Genomic DNA, 24,342 nt, shown 5'->3' on the forward strand with positions numbered 1-24,342 from the left:
AGGCCTACACTGTGCGGGAATTTTTACTTTACAAATTATAGTCGTGGCAGATTTGCACTGTTTTAAATCACCGCTGATTTCCGCAGTTATTACAAATCACTAGACATTCCCAGGTAATATTAGTGCTGTGCAAGTAGGGCTTTAAACCCTTGAAACCTGTTAAAAACCCATTGGAAAATTTCAAAAATTCAGGCGCGTCAACGAGAAAATAATCATTTTTTAATTCTGGAAACGTATACTTCTTGCAGGTAGATGGTTTTTATCCAGCAACAGCGCCATACATGTTAGTAGAGAGAAAAACCAACAGCCGTCACACACACACACACACACACACACACACACAGATACACACAGCTCAAACACGTCTGAGCTCAAATCAACTTTAATAATTTATCCGTGCGGCCCGGCCGGTCGCCTCCGGGGGAATTACCGGATCGCCGACTCAGCCGAAGCCGGCCCACATGCAGATGGCGGAGACGCCGACTCCCCGGTGGCCTCCTCCAATTAAAAACCCCCAGCAGCCATATTAAACAACAAACGCCGCGGCCGCCGCATGCAGATGGCCGCAAAACGTCTCTGTTGCCAAAATTAGCGGCGAGGCTTCGCGGGCCGCATTCGGCTCCGCTCCCATGAGACAGAGAGAATATCAATACCTGCATCGGGGGGGAGATACTGCGGGGACAGAGAAGCTCCACCAGGACGGTACTGGAAGACTTAATATTCTTCTGGGCAGGTCAGGGAGACAAAAGGACGGACAATGAAAGAGAATAAAAGATCCTCAAACGCCGCAGTGGGATCCCCGGTGGTTTATTCTGCCTCAGCTGGGCTTCGTACAGCTGGCAGACGAGCCGAAGCTGCTGGTTAAACAACAGAGGGAGAATTAACCTGAGGGATTAATGTTTATATGTTTATGAAATCTTTACGCTCACATGTACACTACCACTCACAAGTTTCGACACACCTAATTGAATGTACAATGTTTTTCATTATCTTAAAGCTACACTAAGCGATTTTCCGACCACTAGAGGGCGACAGAACCCGCAACACATTTGGAAACACACACAGCAAAACTACTGGGCGACGGAAGCCCTTAAGGTCAAACCGTGCATAAAGGACTAATGGCTAAAATAAACGTACCTATGGAGAAATATCCATAGTCTCACTTTGACAGATTTTTCTCCCGCTGAAGGTCACATGACCCACAATGACAAGTGAAGAGGCAGGTAGCAAGTTTACTAGTTGAAAACGTTTCCTCGCTCGCTTCATCGATTCTCCGTTACTCGGGCCGAACGTGACAACAAGCTTTAGGAAAGAGGAGAAAACAACAACAAGCTGCTGCTGTGTGGATGTTTGTTTACATCGTCACGTCTCAGTGAAATCTCCTTTAGCACACGCTAGCTTCAGGACTGGTTAGAAGGTCTGAAATCGCTTATTGCAGGTTTAAATCTATTTTGATCTAAAGGCTTCTGCTTAAATGCTTGAAATTAGTTTTTTAGACAAACATAAATAGTGAAGTTGATCCTATGTATGAATTTCTTTCCAAAGCCTTTGCCTTTCCATCAAGGCAAAGGGCGGCTGCTTTAAAGAATCTAAAATATAAGATAGTTTTGATTTGTTTAACACTTTTTTGGTCGCTGCATAATTCCATTTGTGTTATTTCATCGTTTTGATGTCTTTGCTGTTATTCTAAAATGTGGAAAATAGTAAAAATAAAGAAAAATGTGATGTGGCAAAGGGCAGCTGCTTTAAAGAATCTAAAATATAAGATAGTTTTGACTAGTTTTTTGACTAGTTTTGACACTTTTTTGACACTTGCATAATTCCATTTGTTATGTTATGTTGTTATTTCATAGTTGTGATGTCTTTACTATTATTCTAAATGAAAAATGGTCAAAATAAAGAAAAATGCATGTGTCAAACTGTTGACCGGCAGTGTAAATGTCCCTTGTACCAGCGGGTCGAATCAATACCAGCCAGAGTCTGCAGGTTTTCACTGCAACCAAACACACAGCAGCTGACGTCACTGGTCAGTTCCTCCTCTCTGGCTGAATGTGTGCTAATCAATGTGAAATCAGCTGCTGGTGTGTTTGGTTGCAGGGTTAGGGTTAAAACCTGCAGACTCTTGGCTGAGAAACAAACTGCTTTATACGATTCATGTGGAGAATTTATCGCTGCTGTCATGAAACCTACCTGAGCACTTCACCTGGAGTTTTACTGATAGTTTTTAGATCGTCTTTGACAGTTTTTAGATTAAAATGTGACGTGATGTATGATGTTGGGTAGTTTGGGTATTTATCTGTCTGCATCATTGTCTGTGCACTGTTGTTTTATTACTAACTTGTCTTGTTATTTTCACTGCATCTCTGTTGCACCTTGAGCCTGGAGAAACAATATTTGGTGTCACTGTGTACAGTCTGTGTATATTTGTATGTATATATGTAGATTTATGCAGCTGAGATGACAGTAAAGCGGAACTTGAACTTAACTCCAATTTTGCAGCGCGTTCTTCATGTTTTAACTTCGGCTGAATGAAGCAGATTGTAGTTTTAGCTCTACAGATGTTTCTCACAGGCAGAGCGGCTCTGGAGGCAGAAACGATCTGATTGGTCGAGTTAAACCTCGACCAATGCAGCCGATGCTCTGCATGTTTGTGTAACTGAAACTTACATTTTGGATTACATGCTCCTCCATTGGTTGAGAAAATTCGACCCTTTCAAATTGCATTGGATAACCCCGAAAATGCACGGACATCAGGCTGTTCATGACAAGCTGACATTGTGGAGATGCAGTTCCCAGACTTGAATATTATTGAGAATCTGCGGTTAGACCTCAAACATGCAAGACGACCTGAGGATATTTCTGAACTAGAAGCATTCTGCAAGGAAGAGCAGGGGAAAAAAATCCTAAAGCATGAATAAAAAGACTGTCAGCTCGCTAGAAGAAACGTTTGGAGGATTTCTGCCAAAGGAGGTGTTACTAAGTTCTGTAACTACATTTTTTTTTCAATCTGTTAAATTCAGCAGATAAAGAGTAACGGTGCATTAAAATTTGCAGAAATATGTCAAGTTTGTTCCCTGCTGAGGTTCAAAATCAACAAAAAATACATTTTGTCCAGGAGGCCCAAAGCTTTGCAGACCAGTGTAGCATGGATCTTAAAGGAAGGGCCACTGGGCTCCTCCCATCACAGATGACTGGTTGAATTATAGGCTTGGGCCGATATTCAATATTATCGAATATCGGGAAATATCACGATATTCACAAAATATTGCGATATTTCCCGCAATATCAAATAAAGAAATGTTCCCCACCCCTCCCGGCCATGTTGCTGAGATCACAATTGTACAAGCTTTTAAACATATGCATTTATAATCTACTAGTGGTAGGATAGTAAAAAAACTAAAATAATCATTCTCAAATCATACTTTCAAGTGTTTTCCCTTTTCCACAATCAACTTAATTTTTCTGGAAACAGCAGGAATGAGCAAATTACAGCAAATGTCCTTTGTTTCCTCCAATGCTTCAATAGTAAAAATTTCTAGGCTTTTAATAATAATGTGAAAGAATTATCTTAGAAGAAATAAAATAAAATACCCCTCCACAAAAACCCGGGCAAAAAAAAAAAAACGCCCCCCACCCCCCGCGATAATATTGTATATCGTGATATTTTGGCTGGACAGTATTGCAATATTAAATGTTGGATATCGCCTGTTGAGTTAGACCCACGCTGCTCCAGAAGGTAACACAGTACAGTCTGGTTTCTCAGGACCTTCGTCAACCCTCTGAGACCTGATCAGAAACATCCTCCCCCTCCACCCACCTGACGCCGCATCTAAACCTGCTCACTCACAGCCTCTGCACAGCTCCTCCCCTGCTGATTTGCTGTGGTAAACTATTGATTAAATCGCTGCCAGTTCAGTAGAATCACACATTCAAATGATGAATATATTCCCGGAGCTCTATTTCATGAACATCTCCGGTTCAGAGCGAGAGGCAGCGGAGGATCGGTGGGAATTTGAAGTCAAACTGCGATCTAAATGAATAACAGCCAGCAAACCCCTCCTGTCATGGTCAAGGGACCGCATTAGCATTTCCAGCATGGAGGAAATAGGAGAGTATTATGCAGAGTATTAGCCTGTGTGCTGCTCAAGACTTTTAAAATAGCCCGTGGTGAACTGACATCATGAAGCGCTTTTTGCTCTGAAGCCGAGCCACCTCGCTGTTCCTTCACATCAACGCCGGGGGGAAAAACAGAACGGCGGTTTTTGCGGAGAGCGTTCAACATGTCAGAACACTGCTGGATTCAGACAGGAAGTGGAAAAAGAAAACATTCACCAACACACACACAGGATCTGATTTAACTACACTGCTGCAGTACAGGCACTGCGTGTTTCTGAAAGGGCGATTACTGTAAGACTGAAATGTAATTGATTTATGTTTGCCAGTTTTGTTGCCAGATTTCAGTGTTCCACTTGTTCAGACTGAAGGTTTAATAAACATAAAGAAAGAGATTCACTTAAAAACAATCCAGCAGCATGACTAGTTTTTTATATATAGTCAGAATCTGCTTTGTCGGCGGTCCTTTATGTGCTAGAAGTGATTTTCAGACTGTTCCTCCAGACAATGGCAGTGAATGGAGAGAGAAAAAAAAACACAATTCTCCAGTCTGCTCTACCGGAGCAACAGATCACAGAATCACTGATTTTTGGGAGATACACGACCCAAGACACTACCAGAGTCACACAGAGATTTAAAAAGCCAGACTCACCGTCTCCGTCTCCAGAACCGGAACCAGGATCTGTGAAGAAACGAGAGACACGAGAACACTCTGTTAGCTATTTCTGAACAGTTATCAAACACTTATCAAGGTCTTATGGCACTCTTTGGGGTTTTTGAAGCTAATGCTGATACCAGTATTTTTGGACTGATAGCTGATATTTTGTACTCATATTCAGTGTCTTTTAAATTTGATCATGTTCATGCAAAAAAGAAAAATCCAGAAAGGGCAGAAAAGCCTCTGAAACAACATTTAGACCATCATGGGACATTAACACTCTCCACTGAAACCAAGGATTACAGCCTAATACCAATACCAATACCAATACTAATACTAATACCAAGAATAAGAATATATTCATGCATATTTGTGTGCAATCTGATCACATCTCTTATTAGAATCAATTAGAATAGAAGGGCATTTTGATTCATTTATGTCAGTCAAATTTACATGGATAAATAAAAAAATTAAGGTGTTAATTTTTAAGTTCTTTGTTGTGAAATAGATGTTCACATTCTTGTTTAATTTTAGATTTCAGAGGTACAGAATGTGATTAGATTTTGGGTAATGATACCTATGCAAAACTAGTAGGTAAGCAAAATATCAATCAATTCTACAATAAATATGAAATCAATCAAACTGCATCATGTCCATCATATCAGACTGGACCAGATCTGATTTTTCTTTTTTAGGCCAATATCAGCAAACCATACTGACACTTGTATGATGATGTAACATCAGTGGTGGAAAAAGTCCTCAAACCCTTTACTTAAGTAAAAGTAGACTTCATTTAAAGTTTACTTCAGTAAAAGTAGAAGAAGTATCAGCAGTAAAATGTACAGAAGTATGAAAAGTAAAAGTCGTCATTCTGTCAGAGAGTTAAATTATTGAAGCATGAACCTGTCAGAAGTATTTTAATGTTGTCGGTCTAACTGCTCCAGATACTGTTGGAGTTTAAACTCTAACAATGCAACATGTTTTATGAGCTTATCGTATGTTTTGCGTGTAAAACCTTATTCTGCAAAGTAACTAGTAACTCCAGCCGGCAGATAAATGTAGAGGAGGAAAAAGAACAAGATTTCCCTCTGAGATGTAGAGGAGGAAAAGTAGAAAGTCTCACAGGATGGAAATACTCAAGTAAAGTGCCAGAACCTCAAAATTGTACCTAAGTTTACTTGAGTAAATGTACTTAGTTACTTTCCACCTTTGAGTAACACCTGACTGAATGTTCTGTGTTTCATTTTGATCTAAAGGCTTCTGCTTAAATGCTTGAAATGAGTTTCTTAGACAAATATAAATAGTGAAGTTGATCCTATGTATGAATTTCTTTCCAAAGCCTTTGTCTTTCCATCAAGGCAAAGAGCGGCTGCTTTAAAGAATCTAAAATATAAGATAGTTTTGATTTGTTTAGCACTTTTTTGGTCGCTGCATAATTCCATTTGTGTTATTTCATCGTTTTGATGTCTTAACTGTTATTCTAAAATGTGGAAAATAGTAAAAAATAAAGAAAAATGTGATGTGTCCAAACTTTTGACAGGGAGTGTTTGTTGTATTGAAAGGTGACAGATGTTTTCTGTCCAATCTCAGACCCACAGATGTGTTGAAAGTGTCACATCCTTCGTAAGAGCGGAGCGTTATAAAGAGGATGAAGCTGTTGGCATGCAGCTGCTGCATTAGGAAATGGACCTTGACAGCATAAATCCTGGCATGGCGTCCCTCGAATTAAGAAATGGACGCTTGCTTCGGAGAGTCTGGCACGCCGTCGTTGCATTAAGAAATGGATACTGGCTGCTTTGTTCAATTAAATTTCACCTTTAGTTGCAGCACTTCTTTACAATGTCGTGATTAGAGTGTTTTTCATGAAAGGGGACAGCGGCGGGCCGGGAGTGACCGCTCATATTAATGCTGCTGTCAGGATATTATTGACTAAATGTAAAGAGCGTCGTTTAAAACTGCAGGTGGAGTTCAGCCTTCAGCTCCCATCATGGAGGAAACACTCTTAGAGGCTGCAGGTAACAGACATGTGCTGATGGGAAAATCAAAACACGAGGCAGCGATCAGCTTAATGTTTGCGATGCGGACCGAAACCTCCCCACTTCCCCTTAAAAGTCCTCAGACCACTTTGACTCCAACAGGTCTGGACGATGGAAATCATCCGTCTGAATCCAGAGATCAACTGTTTGGTTCCTGAAGTCGATCTCTGCTCTCAGTAACTAACAAAAACAGATTTACACTCAGTCAGATTTGAGTCACGGCATATTAATTAGATTTAGTCAATTATGTACTGACTAAAATGGCCGATGATTTCAGTCAACTAAAGTAATTACACTATAGTCGATGAAAATATATTCACTGACTATTAAAAACCTGGCTTAAAGCTAAACAAACATGCAACCACTAATTTACAGACTGAAACTGACTTCATTTTTAAAGCACATGCACTTTACACTAGTTTTTAAATTTTGTAAACTTCAGTGTCTCATGTGTGTTGTGTGTTAGTGTTGTGATTTTGTGTTTGTGCAGATTGTACACATCTCTGCAGATGAAATTTAGCTCCAAGCTAAATCTCGTACAATACATTTATGGCAACATTTATGTTTAACATTGTACATGTTCCCTTACAAATAAATTCAATAAATAAATAATAATAATAAAAAAATAAAATATCCACTTCAACCTTAGAATAAAAAAGCAGCGCCAGTCTTTTAGTGTAAATTACATTTGCAACATTTAAACATTTTCCTGTTTTTCTGTTGTTGAACTCTACGCTCAACCTTATAAAATACAATTTTTACGTCATGTTTGGTGAGAATAATATCAGAAACAGCCAAGTACAGGTAATAAAAACATCATGTGACTGTACTATACTGCAGATCTAAATAGCCACGAATCAATAAACCTTCAAATTTTGAAAGAAAATGTTTCCAAATATCGTCATGAGACTGAGAGAATATTTACGCATCGTAGACTTCGTTTTACAAAAAGCCTTCGTCAACGAGCATCTTAATCATTAATTTGGTGACTACATTAACACTGGACAGGTCTGAAACAAAGCAGCACGCTCAGCAGATCCCTCCCATGGATAGAAAGTCTTTCCGGAGCCGTTCTCGCGGCGGCCAGATGGAGCGAGCGGCTGCTGCAGCAGTCAATAAAAGCTGCTAAGGGAAATAAACACAGCCTCCCCTTTGTTAAATGATGCAGACCGAGCCGCTGCCCAGTAAACTTCACCACGCCCCCCCACTTCCACCGCCCTCAGATCAATACGTGTAAATAATTATGGTGTTTCCAACTCTAAATACTCCTGAAGATTGTTCTTCTGGTGTTTCTGATGGAAGGGACAAAGAGCAGCGGAAGTCTTCTTTGATTTTGTTGGATTTCCTTCTCGTTGAATCGCTTGAGACTTGACTTGCTGCATGAAGAGAAGACTTGAGACTTGACTTGACTTGGGTTCTGGTGACTTGGGACTTGACTCTGACTTGTACTTTGATGACTTGAAAAGGTTTCTAAAGTCTTGACTTGAGATCTTGTGTTTGTGTAAATGACTTAGATTGAAAGTGATGAGATTTGTTCCAGCGGACGACTGAATTTAAATTCTGTTTTCTGAATTTGTATGGAATGATTGAATTTATTGAAGTTGAAACTGATTATAGAAATCAAACTCATGATGCTCTTACCAAGTTTTTATCCTATTAAAACCATATTGCATTGAAAAGTCCTAGATATTTAGTTTTCTTTAAGATATTAAATTGATACTGGACTCTTGATTTGTTCTGACTTGACTTGCTGTTCTACATTTAGACTTGAGACTTGACATTAATGACTTGGACTTGACTTGGTAATCTACATTTAGACTTAGGACTTGACTTGAGACTTGAGCCTCAAGACTTGAGACTGACTTGGGACTCTCTGAATAAAAGTAATCTTGTAAAAATCTCCCATGTCTCTAACTTCAGTTAGCAGAACATCTTTCAGGCAGAAGCCATTTAATTGTCGCCACTTGATTAGAAATCAACAAAATCAAGCACAATTCTTCGCTGCAGTGATCTGATTAGATGTGAACCAGCTGTCTGAATGCCTTCATCAGCCAATCAGAGCTGATTATTCAACAACGGCGTGTAATAATAACAGATAATATACAGCGGGGGGGCGACAGGAAAGAGAGGAGAGAGGACATGATTTGACATGAGCCAAACTGGAATCCATGATGTAAGAGATGTAAGAGAATTAAACTCATCCTCGTTTGGCCCCGGCCCCCCCAGAGACCCTGAAGGACCCCTGGAGGTCCTCAGGCTCCAGTTTTAGAACCACTCAGCTCCGGGTTTTAGCAGCTCTCATCCACGGCTCCTAAAAGCCGTGTAATAATGTAGAAATAACACATAATATACAGATAATATAAAGAGAGGACATGATGTGACATGAGCCAAACTGGAACCCATGATGTCACGGTGTCATGGTCATGATGTCATCACGGTGTCACGGTGTCACAGCGTCACGGTCATGATGTCATGGTGTCATGGTGTCACAGTGTCACGGGGTCACGGTGTCATGGTGTCACGGTGTCATGGCGTCACGGTCATGATGTCATGGTGTCATAGTGTCATCATGGTGTCACGGCGTCATGGTCATGGTGTCATGGTGTCACGGTGTCACGGTCATGATGTCATGGTGTCATGGTGTCATCATGGTGTCACGGCGTCATGGTCATGGTGTCATGGTGTCACGGTGTCACGGTCATGATGTCATGGTGTCACGGTGTCATAATGTCACGGTGTCATGGTCATGATGTCATGGTGTCATGGTCATGATGTCATGATGTCATGGTGTCATGGTCATGATGTCATGGTGTCATGGTCATGATGTCATGGTGTCATGGTCATGATGTCATGGTGTCACGGTGTCATGGTCATGATGTCATGGTGTCATGGTGTCATGGTGTCATGGTCATGATGTCATGGTGTCATGGTGTCATGGTGTCATGGTCATGATGTCATGATGTCATGATGTCATGGTGTATGGACGCTACATGCTCACTTCTGGACCTTTCTACCAGCTGGGACGACCGGTGGAAACGCGATGCTGCGGCGTCCTGGTGGCTCAGTCAGCTGAAGCTGTGATGTCACGGGGTCAAATCCATCACATGACATCCGTCCCACTGGGCAAGTTTACGATGATTAGCCATTTAAAATACGTCTAAATAGTTATATTAGTCTTGGGTAAATGAGGCTACATTGGGTTTAAAGGTGAAAGTTTAGTAACATCCGCATGTTAGACTGTGTCCTCTGGGGTAACTGACAAAAATAAAGCTTTATCTTGTACATGTGGACTTCTCTTGTGCATATTTTTGATATTTACAGCTGTTTATGCATTGTTTGAATATGCGATAATGTATTTACTGCTTGGTCTAAAGCTGAGCTGTACATAGCCAAAAAGATCCTGGACTTCATGAGAGCTAAAGCTGAGACGAAATGACAGAAATGAGTACTAAGTGGGCTCTCTCTCTCTCTCTCTCTCTGTCTCTCTCTCTCTCTCTCTCTCTGCCTGTCTCTCTCTCTCTCTCGCTCTCCCCATCCCTCCCGTCTCTCTACTCTCTCTACTGTCCAGTAAAGGCAACAAACAATTTAAAAAAGGAAATGAAATGCGACGTTCACGCCCAGGGACGATGTGGAAGGTAAGACTCAAATCCCAGCAGAACCTTCTGGACTGTCTCTCTTACTCTCTCCGCCTCTCAGCCTCCTCACTCTATACACACACACACACACACACACACACACATATACACACACACACACAGTCTAGAGGGAGTGCAATGCCTCCTCTCCTATCTCAAAAGAAGCCAAAGCGCTACATTTCCTTCTCCTTCTCCCCCTGCTTGGGGAAATAAAGCGAGCCGGGGCCTGAGTGTTCGCGGCGCCGCCCTGGCCCGCAGCCGCCAAACGCTCCAATTACAGGAAGCATAAATCTAGAGGAGAGGAAATTGCCGAGCGGACAGGAGGGAGGCGAAGGCGCGAGGCGGAGGGGCATATCGCAGCGCCGGATCCCAGCGTTAACGGGTAATAAGAGCGGAGCGGCGGGCCGAGCCACCTGGGAAATCAGGCCACTGCCCCTACAGATTGAGTTGACCGCACCGCCGCCGCGCCGCCGCTGTAAGTTTCCCCGACAACATAAACCCCCGGCCGGCCTGGGGAGACGGCTGCTCCCAGCGCCGGGCAGAAGCAGAGCCCGCCGGGTCCTTGATGAGAAAATCGCCTCAGCCGGCGGGGGGTTGGAGGAGCCGGGGGGGGGGGGAGCGCTTGGTGTCCTTGGTGTGGGTTCTGGGTCTGATTTACGCCGCCTGGTGGATCACACTGTTCTGGACCGTTAACTCTGCAGGCTTCAAATAAAGGAAATAAAGCCTCTCCCATGCCAATATTTCTCTAATATGTCTCAGTGTTTTTGAAACTATCAGTACACAATACCTGCATGAAATAGGGTTTGTTTTATACCCTGCTAGGTGCCAGATGGGTGGGGTTTGGTACACAGGACAATACAATGAGCACCAGAAAGTTTGGAAAATCACAGGAAAGTATAATTTTTCTGTGATTGATAACTCAGCTTATCTTAACTGTCCTGATGCAGTGAACCCCACCCATCTGGGACCCCAAGCAGGTCAAAACCAACACCACACTTCATTTTTCAACTATACTACACTATTTGGCCTGGTTCTGCTGTACACCACTGCCAATACAGTCTTACCAAAACTTAAATGTCTTCAATTTCAATCTCCAAAAGAAAAACTGAAGCCTTGACCATGACAGATGTGAATCTTGCTGGTAGATCTTTAGTTAGAGCAGCGATTCCTTAACTTTTCCATGTTAAAAATAGAGAAACTATGATAAAGGTTTTTCAGGTAATCCAGATTTTTGCTGTCTTTGTGAGGTTCATGTGAGGAGATAACATTAGGGAGAGTGAAACCTCATTATACTCTCTCTCCTAGGGCTAACTGCTATTGAATGCAGTCAGAGTGAAATTAAACTAATCCTCGTTTGGCCCCGGCCCCCCCGGAGCCCCTGAAGGACCCCTGGAGGTCCTCGGACTCCGGTTTTAGAACCGCTCAGCTCCGGGTTTTAGCAGCTCTCATCCACGGCTCCTAATTAAAATTGATCTGGGATTGATTAACCGGGCCTTTTCTCCGAAATCAGTCCGACCAATGGCGCTTCAGAGAGAGAGTTCTGGGAACGCTCGGGGGGAACCAAGGACAACCGGACAACCGGACAACCGGACGGCGCTTGGTGTTCGGTCAATTTAAAATATAACGGCTAAAGAAGCTGCAGCAGTCGACTTCAAGAGTATAATTAAAAAATATTAGTGAGGTGTTTACATTCACATTAGAGGCATTTAGCTGTTCTTATAATGATGCTGTAAAGTTCAAATCATTTCCTTCACCCTTCACCCTTCAGTCTGTCTGTCTATCAGCAAAACATCTCAGAAACTTTTAAATGACCCGTAAGTGTCCGTAAACTTGTTTTGAAATGCTGCCACGATTCACACTTTCATGTCAGTATTTTGCGCTGTGAAAAGGAAAGATATAGAAGATCTCAAGTCTTTAATTGCTGTGTACAAGTGCCTGATCAAAAGAGACTCTGTATTTAACGGTTTCATTCCATAATTACATCTCCACCGTTTGAAAAAAGGGACACCTACCATTACAGAATGATTGATAGCGCAAAATTAAAACAAATTATGGCACTTTTTATGGGGGAGTAGGTAGCTTACATCCTCGGATGACACTTTTACAACACTTTTACTGACTGGATCCGCTATCATTCAGAGATATGGAATGATGAACTAGGAGGAAAATTCCACCCTTGAATACTCTGACACAGTATATATCATCAGCCTGTGATGTTCAATGCATTCCTGGAGTTATTTTGTGATGAAGAGTTTACTTTTTTGGTGAACCCACTTTCCCTCAACCTGCCTTGCCTACTTCTAATTCAGTTAGTGATTTAATACGTTTCCCAGAATGCCTTTTGTCAAGAAGAGGCGTGGATTTGTTGCATCCAGCTGTTGACTTTAGGTGTTTGGTGAGAGAGCAATAGTGATAGTATGAGCAGAGCGAGAATTTCCAGTTAGGAAAAACTGAGTATCGCCCTGTTACTCAAACCCCAGCCTGTCTCTCTGCTGCAGTGCATTCTGGTCTCTCTCCTGCTCCTGTGGTGGAGAAATTGGTCTCTCTCTTCTTCTCCGATGGATTTCTCCCTGTGTGATTGTTGAACGTCTCTCGGTGCAAAATGGCGGCTCTAGAAAGAAGCCCTCGCTCTTTGATTCTGAGGGACTGACACCAAAACCTGACGTTTACCGCTGATGTTTTACATCCTGAAACATTTTCTCATATCAAACTCCACTGGAGCTGCTGGAAACATCTGGAGGTGACGTCACCTCGTCTACGATTGGCCGGTTATCCACCAAGAAGAAAAACACAAACTACTGGATGGAGCCAAGAATACATCGTACATTGACAATACCTGAGCATGTTAAAGTGTTTTAGGGGACATTTTACTTTAAGGAAATTACTTTGTTTTACCCAAAGAGGACATATAACATTTAAATGAGCTGTATATTTTGTGGCAGCACTCACCGGCAGAACACGGCCCGTCTGACACCCGGGAGATGAGTCTCTGCTGCTTGCAGGACGCCTGTCGCCTGTAGCATTCGTTCTGGTAGGTGTCTCCATTGGAGCCGCAGACAGGGATGTAGTTTTTGTGGCACTGGAAATCAAACACAGTCGAAAAATAATTACGCTTCAGCCATGCAGCGTGACGGGTCAAACACTGGACGAGTTCCAGCCCAGTTGATAATTCCCACAGAACACAGACGGGTGCTAAACCAAGTCTATAGTTAACCAGGGAGCCGGTTAGCAGTCTGTTTGGTTTTCTCCTGTTTTTTACTCTTATGTATGTAGACTACTTTGAAGAAAACTTTACACAGCACACACACTTTTGTAACTATTGTATAAAAGCCAAAAGGACATACAAATGCAAATATTGGCCTTTTATTAAATATCAGATATCGGCCAGTCATGTCGTCCACCTCTACAAAACCGGCATTAAAATTTGAAAATTTGGTTTCAGAGGCTTTTCTGGTGGAAACACTGAATACTTGGCATTTTTGGCATAGAAAAGGCCAAATGTAAATGGTTTCAAATCAGCAAATATCAGATAATATCAGAATATCAGCTTTCAGCAGCTTCAGCACAAAACATCAAACTATCATTATCAGTATCTGCCTTTAAAAACCCACATCGGTGGAACTAGCACCTCGCCACATCACTGCTGTGCTCTTGATGGCGGTAAAGAACGGCGTCTCTAGGTTTCCTATGCCTGCAGCACGCAGCGGTCCACTGAGACAAACTGACAAACTGTAATTTATTCATAGCAGCGGGCGATCCCCACTCCAAACGACGCAGCCTCCTATAAACACTCGAGTGGGAGTGGAGCGACCCCATCAGCCTCAGCAGGGCCGCATGTTTGACCTTGTTGAAGGATCCCAGTTACGCTTCTGAAAATCTATTCATCAAGAGAATTATAGCCCATTAGACTGAGGTGGTGATTTATAACTCTCTGGGCAGAGCAAGGCACTAACACTGCAGGGTTAGGGGTTTGACTGCCACCCATACTAACGATGGATCCATCATAATACTGTAAGGAGCTGTGGATGAAACTGTTCACCTATTGGCAGATGTTAAATCAAAGAATACATCAGACAACTCCAATCAATCCTTCAACCGCACTTTCTAAAACTGTTTAGTAGGTGAACTAACTTCTACTAACATAAATACCAACAATACAATTAAGATTTGCTTGGTACAAGATTTGGGACCAGCACAGTTTAAAGTAATAATCTGCAACATTTTCATATAAATAAATATTTGTGTTTGTTCCTCTCTATTTTAAAAATCCTCTGCTGCACAGGAAGTGATGCGTTTTATGTTTCCAGTTTGTTTGGAATCAACAGAAGAAGAAGAACTGGGTAGTTAGCATGAGCAGCGATAGCCACCATGGCTGAACAAAGAAAAGAGAAACTCAAACTGCATCAACAGAAAACCCAAGCTCCGCCCACACTGTTTGATTGACAGGTGATCTGTGGGAAGTGCCGTTACCACTTTAATTAAATGTTACATTTTACATTTGAAGAACCTACCAGACATGACTTTTAACTGCTACAGTAAAGTAAACTTGCAGTAAATCACCAACAAGTAGACAACAGTAAGTGAACAACACCCAGACAACAAGATGACTGAAAACATTCCTGCTTCCCCAGATTATTCATGCAGCATCAATAATTTAGAGCACTTAAATTGCCATGTTACACATACTGTAATTAGGAATCTGTATATATTCCTCTGAGAAACACATACATGTCTTCCAACTGGTGCAGATTGGGGGTTTCTTAGAGCTGCTCTGGAGGCAGAAATAATCTGATTGGTTGAGTTAAACCTCAGTGGGCGGAGCCAAAGAACCACCATTTTTCTGGCCAAGTAACATTAGACTGAAGCTCAGTGAAAAAGACAAGAGGTAAGAGTGGAGGAAGCTAATATTATGAAGCCTAGTACTCTATTGACTGAAAAAAACAATCTACCATACTAAGTTATCTAGGTTAGCTAGTTAGCTAGCTGACCTTCAAGTTCAAACTAGCCATACTAGCCTACAGCTATCTACATAAAATAGCTAGCTGCTGACCTTCAACATCATGAATGCCATGGTCATGAATTAATAAAACAAAAAGTCATCGTTATTTATATTTTCATTTATATTTTGACCAGAGTTCCTTCTTTGCCATTCAAGTTTGCCAGTTAGCTAACTTGTACTCTGAAAAACTGTGGTTCTTTGGCTCCGCCCACTGAGATTTAACTCAACCACTAGATTATTTGTGCTTCCAGAGCAGCTCTGCCTCTGAGAATAAAACTCTAATCTGTCAAACGGGACGTGTGGGATGTGAATTGTTTTTAAAGCAAATTTAAGGCGTCAAGGTGACAATAAGCTTTTGGTTACAGAAGTCATCTGAATCATTTACTATGTAGGACACATGAGTTTCTGTGGTCATTCAATTTGTATGAAGGTTAGCACAAAATAACTTGACTTTGCCGTCAGATACGCACCATCCACCGCGGCTGTCAAGGCCACATATCAATGTTAAACAATCCATATTCCATTATCGTCCACTCATCAATCATTCAGTGTGAGGATCTGTCACGAATACCACCTAGAAGTGACCTGGGTGTCATGTCAAGTCAGGTTTAAATCTTCACCACAGCAGGACTCAAAGGACTTTGCAGAGAACGGGCCTAGCTAGATCTGATCAACAATCAATCACAGAACAAAATGATGCAACAAAATAAAACACAAGCACAAGACACCAAACAGCATGTCGGAAACAGGCTAGAAACAAATTATTATTTTATTGCCTGCAGGACAAAGTTTCTATTACTGCAAGGACTCATTTGACTTTGTATTACTTTGTATTACTTCAAGTCGTTCAGCTGTGAAAGACTGTTTCCGCCTGAAAATAGTGTGGAATAAGCTAGCTTTATCATTCCACAACTCACCCCACAAATTAGATGGAGCTACTAAAAGACATCTAAAGTATCTATTGACCTTTTTCACACGGCAGCCATCTTGAACACTCAGGGCGGGAAACTCTACCTGGAAGAGCGAGTTCAGCTCTGTCCTGCAGTTGTGAACCAACATGCATCATACAAACATTTAGCATTTCAGATTCTCCACTGAAAAACATATTAGAAATAAATGGACCTCAAGAATACAGAGTTCACATTTTAATATATTTGGCCTGTTATTGCTAGCAAGAAGAGGCTAGCCTAGGTAGCTAGTAGCTTCCTAACTAGTAAGCTAGCTAACTAACTTCCCTGCTAAATTCAAGCAGTTGTTGTGGTTGTTCCTGAGATTGCTGCTAATTTGATGACTGTTTGGTCTATGTGAACTCCTTGCTTATGTGCTGAAGTAACGCTAGTTTTATATATATGTATATTTATGCTAATCTTCAGGGTAGAGTTTCCCACCCCAAGAGTTCAAAATGGCCGCCGTGTGTGAATAAGGTCAATTCTATCTAAAGGTAAAAAATAAAAACAACAGCAGATTTTATAAGGGAGAGAGGCCAATCTGGAAAATGAGACTAATGGTGACCTTACACCAAACGACTTTTCAAGCGATTTCACTGTCGCAATAATGTCGGAATAAAATCCTGAGAGTTTTGCTGGAGTTGTGGCGCGCTTCCGTCATCTCGATCGTTTGGTGTAAGGTGGTCAGAAAACTCAGTCCGAGCCGTCTTAAGTCAGTCTGTTTCTCGTCTTGATGTTCCGATAAAATCAAACATGTTTAATATTATCGGAAGTCTTTAGTCTTGGCTCATGCAAATAGTGAAGTTCAATGACAAAGTCTTCTAGTGTATGGTAGGCAGTCTTTGCAAAATCTTATAGTCTGTGACTAAAAACTCAGTGACTTATGACACATTGTCTTTAGATGTGAGCTGGATGTGAGAGGGTGTCAGACTTTACTCTTTTAAAAGTATTTTCAAAGTCTTTTCAAAGTCTTCTAGTGTATGGTAGGCATAACTTTCACCAATAGCAGAGGAATCCTTCAAGCTCATAGACCGCACAAAGAAATTGGGGGGGGGGGGGGGGTGGTGGTGGTGGGGAGGGGTTGTTCTTCCTCATCCCGCCTCAAACATCAGACTTGCTCTCTCTGTGGGATTCTGCCATCATCACACACACACCTGCCGCCCTTCTGTTGCAATTATAGTCACATTAGAGAGAAATATGGCAGCCTTCTAAACTCCGCGCCTCAGAAAAGAAAAACAACTCGGATGAGAAAAAGAACAAACGTGCTCATCAGAGGCTGCCGAGCACATAATTAATGATTTTTTTCTTCATTTTCCAGTCGGAGGCGAAGGTATTGATATTCTACCGGTGAGCATGAGGACGGGATCAAGGTTTGTTTTAGAAAAAAGCGACACATATGAATTTATTATTATTATTTTACATGTTGACTAAGTGAAATCTTTCATAAAGAAGCACCGATTTGGTCTGTTACTTCAGTCCTTAGTTACATATTAAATTTTAAAGTGATAATCTGCAAAATCAGTGGTTTTGACTCATTTGACACATCTTTGTCGCTCAGCCTCACTGTGGTGTTTCTGCTCTGCACTTCCCACAGATCACCTGTCAATCAAAAAGAGTGGGCGGAGCTTGGATTCTCTGTTGATGCAGTTTGAGTTTCTCTTTTCTTGGTCTGTTCAGTCATGGCGGCTATCGCTGCTCATGCTAACTACCCAGTTCTTCTTCTTCTGTTGATTCCAAACAAACCGGAAACGTAAAACGCATCACTTCCTGTGCGGCGGAGGATTTTTCCCAGGAAAGAGCGACCAGACACCGGCTGTTTAGAACAGACAGAGGAGAAGATTTATGAACTGATATAGGTTGGATCACTGTTGTGTTAGAGCAGACGGACATTTATCCGACATTCATGTATATTTATTTATATGAAAATGTTGTCGATTATTTCTTTAAATGAATGATTGCAGAGCAGGTGTCTGAATCACTTGTTCAGCTGTTCAGGAGGCGAGTTTCAGTCGGAGGTGGATGTTTGATATTCCAACTTTGTCACCCTGGCTTTGTAGACAGACGGGAGGAGCAGAATCAGGATGTACAGATGGCAGGTTTATCAGGACCAGAGCTCCTTAAACCCTGCTGAATTTGTTTTAATGTGACTCAGCATCATTGTCGTGACTAATCAACACTCACACACACACACACACACACTCTCACACACACACACAGACGTACAAAGACACAAACCAACGCTAGTGACATAATCGGCAAAGATTAGAGAGCATGCAAAGCCACATACAGGCAAAGTTCATATATAAACTCTTTGCAAGTTTAAAGTAATTTTTAGCACTATGGAAGATAAATCTATTGGAAACTGTCGAATGCTTTCATCAGTTGACCCTTTTAATACCGTACCACTGTTTCTCCTCTCTGTCTCCCTCCTTGTTTTCCTCCTCTCTCCTGATTATCCCTGTCTTATTACGATCTGCGGTTGCTGTTGGTTTCTGTCTGCGTCTGAACATCGCTCTGTACTGCCGGGTCTGAAGAGAGGAACAGAGACTCGCGCTCTCCAGAGGACTAAAGTGCTGAATGAGAGTGTTTGATACTGCGCCTGTCTTGCCAAAATCGCTGCCTGTGTCTTCATCTGAATCTACAGTACGCACCGTACTGTAGATTCAGATGAGTCTCACACAGACATCAGACGACAGACAAACTGATTTGCTGGGGCATGAAAAGACTCAAAAGACGAAATCAGAGGGCTGATACAGCAAGAAGTTTTTTAAACCCCTTGCACCCAAACTTTACCCTTAAATTTCCCCTTAAGTAGCTTCAAAGTTAGACATATTTTTTTCCAGACTGTACATCAACGTCACATCCATATTCTGTATCTGCTCGTTCCAACGCTTCACTGAAGCTACAGCTGCTGATACTGAGTGAAATATTCAAATCCAAGACACCATTTTTTTTATGGCTGCTCCAGTACATCAAATGGAAAAAAAAAAGTATTTTGCATAATTTTCTACACATTTCCCTGTAATTCAGCCTGACATGTTTGGTGTCTTTGGAAACCTTTGGAAATCTTGACAAGAATTTTTAAATAAAGTTACGTGGGTTTGAACAAAGCTAAGCTGCGCAACATGCGTTTGTAATGATGGGACCAGCAGGGTGAAAGCGGTTAATACGACATAGTGCAGAAAAAGTGCTCAAAAAGTGCAAAATAGTGAAGATTAATTATAGCTTCAGCCCATCAGGCCATCATCAGTGCAAAGATCTATCTCCGCTCCCCTGATTTTAATGTCCTGTCAAATAAGGTTCCTCTGTCATCTAATGTCGGCTCAAGAGGACGAAACCTGGGTGAATAAAGGCTAAAATTTAAAGGAAAAAAACAAAGATCGCAACACGCTTCCTACTTCCCCCCACCTGAAACTGGCAGACACATTTGAGCTGAGCTCCGTCGTCTCGGCAGACGCCCCCGAATCGACAGGTCGAGTCGTCACAAACCCTCAGGTCGCTCTTCTTCTCCGACAGATCTGCAACGACAGAGAAACAACAAGAGGGAGGGTTAGTTAGACAGACAGAAGGACTGACACAACCTGATCTCTGTGTCAAAATTCAGTTTTCCCAGCAGGAAACGGTTCCATGAAGGAGACACGACTGTAACCAGGCAGTAGAGTCACACAATTCCCAGCTTGTATGAAGGAAATTTCTACTGAGAGTCAAATTTTAACGTTTAGCTAAAGTTTTTCTTATTTAACCGACCAAAGCCTTTCCCAAACCTTATCCAAGTTGTTTTAGTTGCCTAAACTTAACTGTTAGCCGACCTGCAGCTGAAAATGTCCAATTCAGGTTTTTGTCACAGAATCCAGTTTGTGTTGGAGGAACATCATTTTCACATGATTGTCCGCAGCATGTAAATCTGCGTTTCACAGTTTGTGCTCATTTCCTAACTTTCAGACAGGCGGGTGGGTAGAGAGATTAGGTGAATTAGACCCACAACACCTCCAGAATACTCAATAGTAAATTCTGGCACACTCATTTTATTTAAAAAGAAAATTCTAGTTGGTGGGTAAAATAATGAAAGTGACAGATGAATTTTTGTTTCTGGTGGTCAGGAAAATAGTAGTTTCCTGGCAGGATTGCAGCCCATAATCCATTTATTTATTTATTACCCATAACAGCTCGCTGACTGTAAGCTGCACTGAATAAGAGCGTGTCAATATGCATTTCTATGGAATTAGCTATGGACAAACTGTACTGCAGCTAATACAGTCATAATATTGTAATTGGTCCTCATTATGTATCACCTAAAGGTCCCATATTAGAGGAATTCAAATTTTCCTCCATTTATATACATGTTTGATCATATTTCATCCTTTTTCCAGTCAGTTTCAGACAAACTCAGTCCTGATTGGCTCCCTCACTAAAGAATGACTGAAATCCGTCCAATCAGGGTCCAGTCTGCAGCATTTGAACTGAAAGCCTCCACTCAGCAGGTTTACCTCATTTGAATTAGAGGAGCCGCTGCTGTCGGCCAATCAGGGCCCAGTACTGTGACGTCTTCACATTCATTCAGTTTAACTCATTCAGTTCAACTTTGTTCTAAACTACATTTATCTGCAGAACATCATGAAGAACATTATTCTGATCTTGAGACAGAGGGGATTTGGAAACTGAACCATGAAAACTGAATAATATGGAACCTTTAAAATCACCACCTGGTCTGTAACAGCCAACCAGGAAACAGAAGCTGTTGTCAACCTGCTTTAAACTGCTTAAACCTTCTGTTTAGCTTCTTCCCCTCGTCTTAATCCGACTACAGTCTCACACTTGTAAAGCTATCTGAAGACTAAATCCTGAAACCTGAATCCTGTGAAACCTTCGGTCTGCAGGCCGAACCGCGCTGCCTCCTCCTCCTCTCTCCTCCACAGCCTCCGCTACATGAAGACCTTCAGAGTCGTCTCTTCTCTTCCCTCTAATGACAGGCCTCATGACTCAGAAATGTGCAGCCGACTTAAATTAGCCGCGTTTTCATCGAGATAAAAGCCAGGGATTCCTGCCTCCTCATGCTAAAAACAGGAGGTGGGGGAGGGGGGGTTAAGTGTCACAGACCACGGCTGAGTGGGCTTTGAAGAGCCTTGTAATGGCCTGTAATTACTGTTTGTGGACCTCCCCTACTCCTAAAAATGGCCGCCACGTCGCTAACAACTAGCCGCAATAACCAGACTCTGTTTTCCTGGGAGAGAGAAAGAGCTTTCAGCCTGGAGAAGGTAAAACCAGAGAGCCTCAAACATGGAGCGTGAGCTTTCATTCACACTCCTGTTTCTAAATTCAAATGAGCAAAGTAATAGTGAAATGAAACTATTCCTTGTGTTGCCGGGGACCCCTGGGAACCCCCTGAAGGACCCCCGGTGGTCCCCGGACCCATATGTGGGAACCACTGCCTCATACCTCAGAGAACTGAAATTTTATGAGGTATTAAGGCGGTGGTGTTGAGGACTTAAAGGGGAACGCCACCTATTTTAAGAGTTCACATATGTTCTTCCTGTGTGCCAGCACAGTTCAGCCAACACTTGTGAACTGACCGTTGAACTTGTGAATGTGATGTAAAATCTGGCTCTGCTCCATAGACAATGAATGGGACTCTGACTTTGTTTACCCATAAAACTTTTGTGTGAGTTCTTACACCCAAGTGAGGTTTACATTCTGGTTCATACCTGTCAGCAACTAGAATATAAAGTTAATTTTGGTGTGACGTCTTTTTGCGACCAATCCAACAAAAACAACAAAATTGTAATGGTTACTAGCACTAGATACATAACAAATAACACATTTTGGGCAGGTTGTGGAGCGATTTAATGAAGGCCATAGCTGGCAACAGGAAGTTGTAATGCGCCGGTTTAAACAGTCTGTCAAAGTCTGTCACATTAACTGAGCAGACGAGTCTGTTAGCAAACTGTCAGAACTCAACCGGAAGCTAACGTTAGCGACGAGGCTAACGTAGCTTCATCACAGACTGTACTTCTCTCTCTAGCTCTTCTAGTCAACATTAGCATGTTAGCAATCCATGGCAGCAAGGAGACAGAGAAGCTGCTTTGGTTCTTGCTGTAAAACCTCTCAGCTCAGTGACTTGCTGTGAGTCTCTTTATACAGAAGCTAGTCCGACGGGTCACAGCAAGATGGCCGCCACTCCGACCGTCCAGGAGCGTTGATTTGAATGGAAATTACCGTTCTATCCATTCAAGTTCTGTGGTTTCATCATATATCAAGTAAATCCATCCAGTATCGTCCCATAGAACCTCACAGATGTATTTATTTCATACAGTGACATCGCCACATCTCCATTTTTCCATGTGTTTGACCGTGAGAAGCGAGGAACACCAAACCAGAGCAGCCGCTCTCACTCCAGCATCAGCCTCGATAAGGTGAACACAGTTTTCCACGGCTGCTGCCCTTTAACCGCCGCTCCGCTATCGCTCAGCGCTCGCTCCCCGGAGAAATGTCAACCTTTTCCCCCACGCCCGTATCTCTGCTGATCCCAGCCTGTCCGCCACAGCTCCGCCGCCCCGGCTCGGACCGGACGACATCACGGCGACAGTGACAGAGTTTACCGAAGCTCAGTGCCTCGCTGATGTGTGGGGCGTGTGGGGGGGTGAGGCACTGAACCCCACCCTGCTCACTGACTGTAACGGTGCGTTCATGCGCTGACGGGAAGGTCCGACATCCGGGACTTCCAAGTCGGCTGCTAAACACACGTTGCTTTCATGTGCCGTTTGTTTGGAAAATCAAACCTGGCGGACGAACAATAAACAAACATGGCCGTCCTGCAGCTAAACAAACTAATTAGACAAACTTAATTGAAACTAATGTTAGGTTTTAGTCTGGATAACTTCAGTCTTGAAATAAAGGTGCATGTGTCTGTGTTTTCTTACTGTTGACTCACAAAATGTTGATTTTTTCGCCTCGTTGAGAAAGTTAAAGGTCACCAGTGCGTCATAACTGGGAAACAGAGTTGGGTGTAATGGCTGAGTTTCCGACTTAATCGTCCGACTAAATGCTGCTTCCACTCTGACAAGAATACAATTCTGGGAGAAACACAAAATATTTTTGAATATTTTGGCAAGAAAATCAAATTTAAAGATGTTAAATATTGGCACAAAACATCAGCTTTCAGCAGCTTGAAAACCCCGCCGACCCCTAACCGCCCTGCTTTCCCTCTGCAGGCCACTGGGCCTTTCATGGCTAATTAAGTCAAACCAGCAGCCCCATCCATCAGGACACACACTGCCTGGGAGGGTGAGGGTCGAGGGGCAACGGGTGTGTGTGTGTGTGTGTGTGAGAGAGAGAGAGAGAGAGAGAGAGAGAGAGGACAGAGGTGTTACAGTGTTTGGAGTGTCTGTTTGCGGGGAGTTTTCAGAAAGCCAAATTTTAATACCCAAACAATTTGGGATTATGTCGAATTTTGAATATGAACCAGAAGAGTTTAACCCGAGCCGAGCAGCGAATGGAAATGCAAATGAAACTTCTCCACTGTGGTCCACACACACACACACACACACACACACACACACACACACACACCAGAGAGAACAAACTGCAGTGTGTGACTGTCTTCCAGCGCCGTCTTATCTGAACAGCGAGCCGCTCATCGGTGTTAATATATTTATGTGTGTGTGCGTGTGTGCGTGTGTGTGTGTGTGTGTGTGTGTGTGTGTTTGCGGCCGACCCTGCTGTGTTTTGTTCTGATTCCTCGCCCTCATACATTTTACAACAGAGACAGGGATTTGAAATGCACATAATTCCCTCTTTTGGATCGGAGCAGAACTAAAGAACCTGGCGGAGCGTGGCAGTCGCCGCCCGGAGGCGCATCGACCCCCCGAATCCCCCGAGCCGGACCGGTCGTCACGCCCCCCCGAGCCGCCGCTCTCCTGGGTCGTTATCTGACGCCCCCCACCCCCCCCCACCCCCA

General features: G+C 42.6%; 1 protein-coding gene across 1 annotated transcript in view; it reads right to left on the reverse strand.

Moving 5' to 3' along the window:
• Positions 1-24,342, reverse strand: part of tmeff1a (transmembrane protein with EGF-like and two follistatin-like domains 1a) — an 82,728-nt gene that overhangs the window by 23,886 nt on the left and 34,500 nt on the right. The window contains exons 2-4 of the mRNA XM_078287893.1: positions 19,797-19,906; positions 13,392-13,521; positions 4,766-4,795 (exon numbers count right to left, since the gene is read on the reverse strand). Coding sequence (XP_078144019.1) covers positions 4,766-4,795; positions 13,392-13,521; positions 19,797-19,906 — 270 coding nt within the window. The remainder of the gene's footprint in view (positions 1-4,765; positions 4,796-13,391; positions 13,522-19,796; positions 19,907-24,342) is intronic.

Source organism: Centroberyx gerrardi, chromosome 13 (genome assembly GCF_048128805.1).
Source record: "Centroberyx gerrardi isolate f3 chromosome 13, fCenGer3.hap1.cur.20231027, whole genome shotgun sequence".
Taxonomy (NCBI): Eukaryota; Metazoa; Chordata; class Actinopteri; order Beryciformes; family Berycidae; genus Centroberyx; species Centroberyx gerrardi.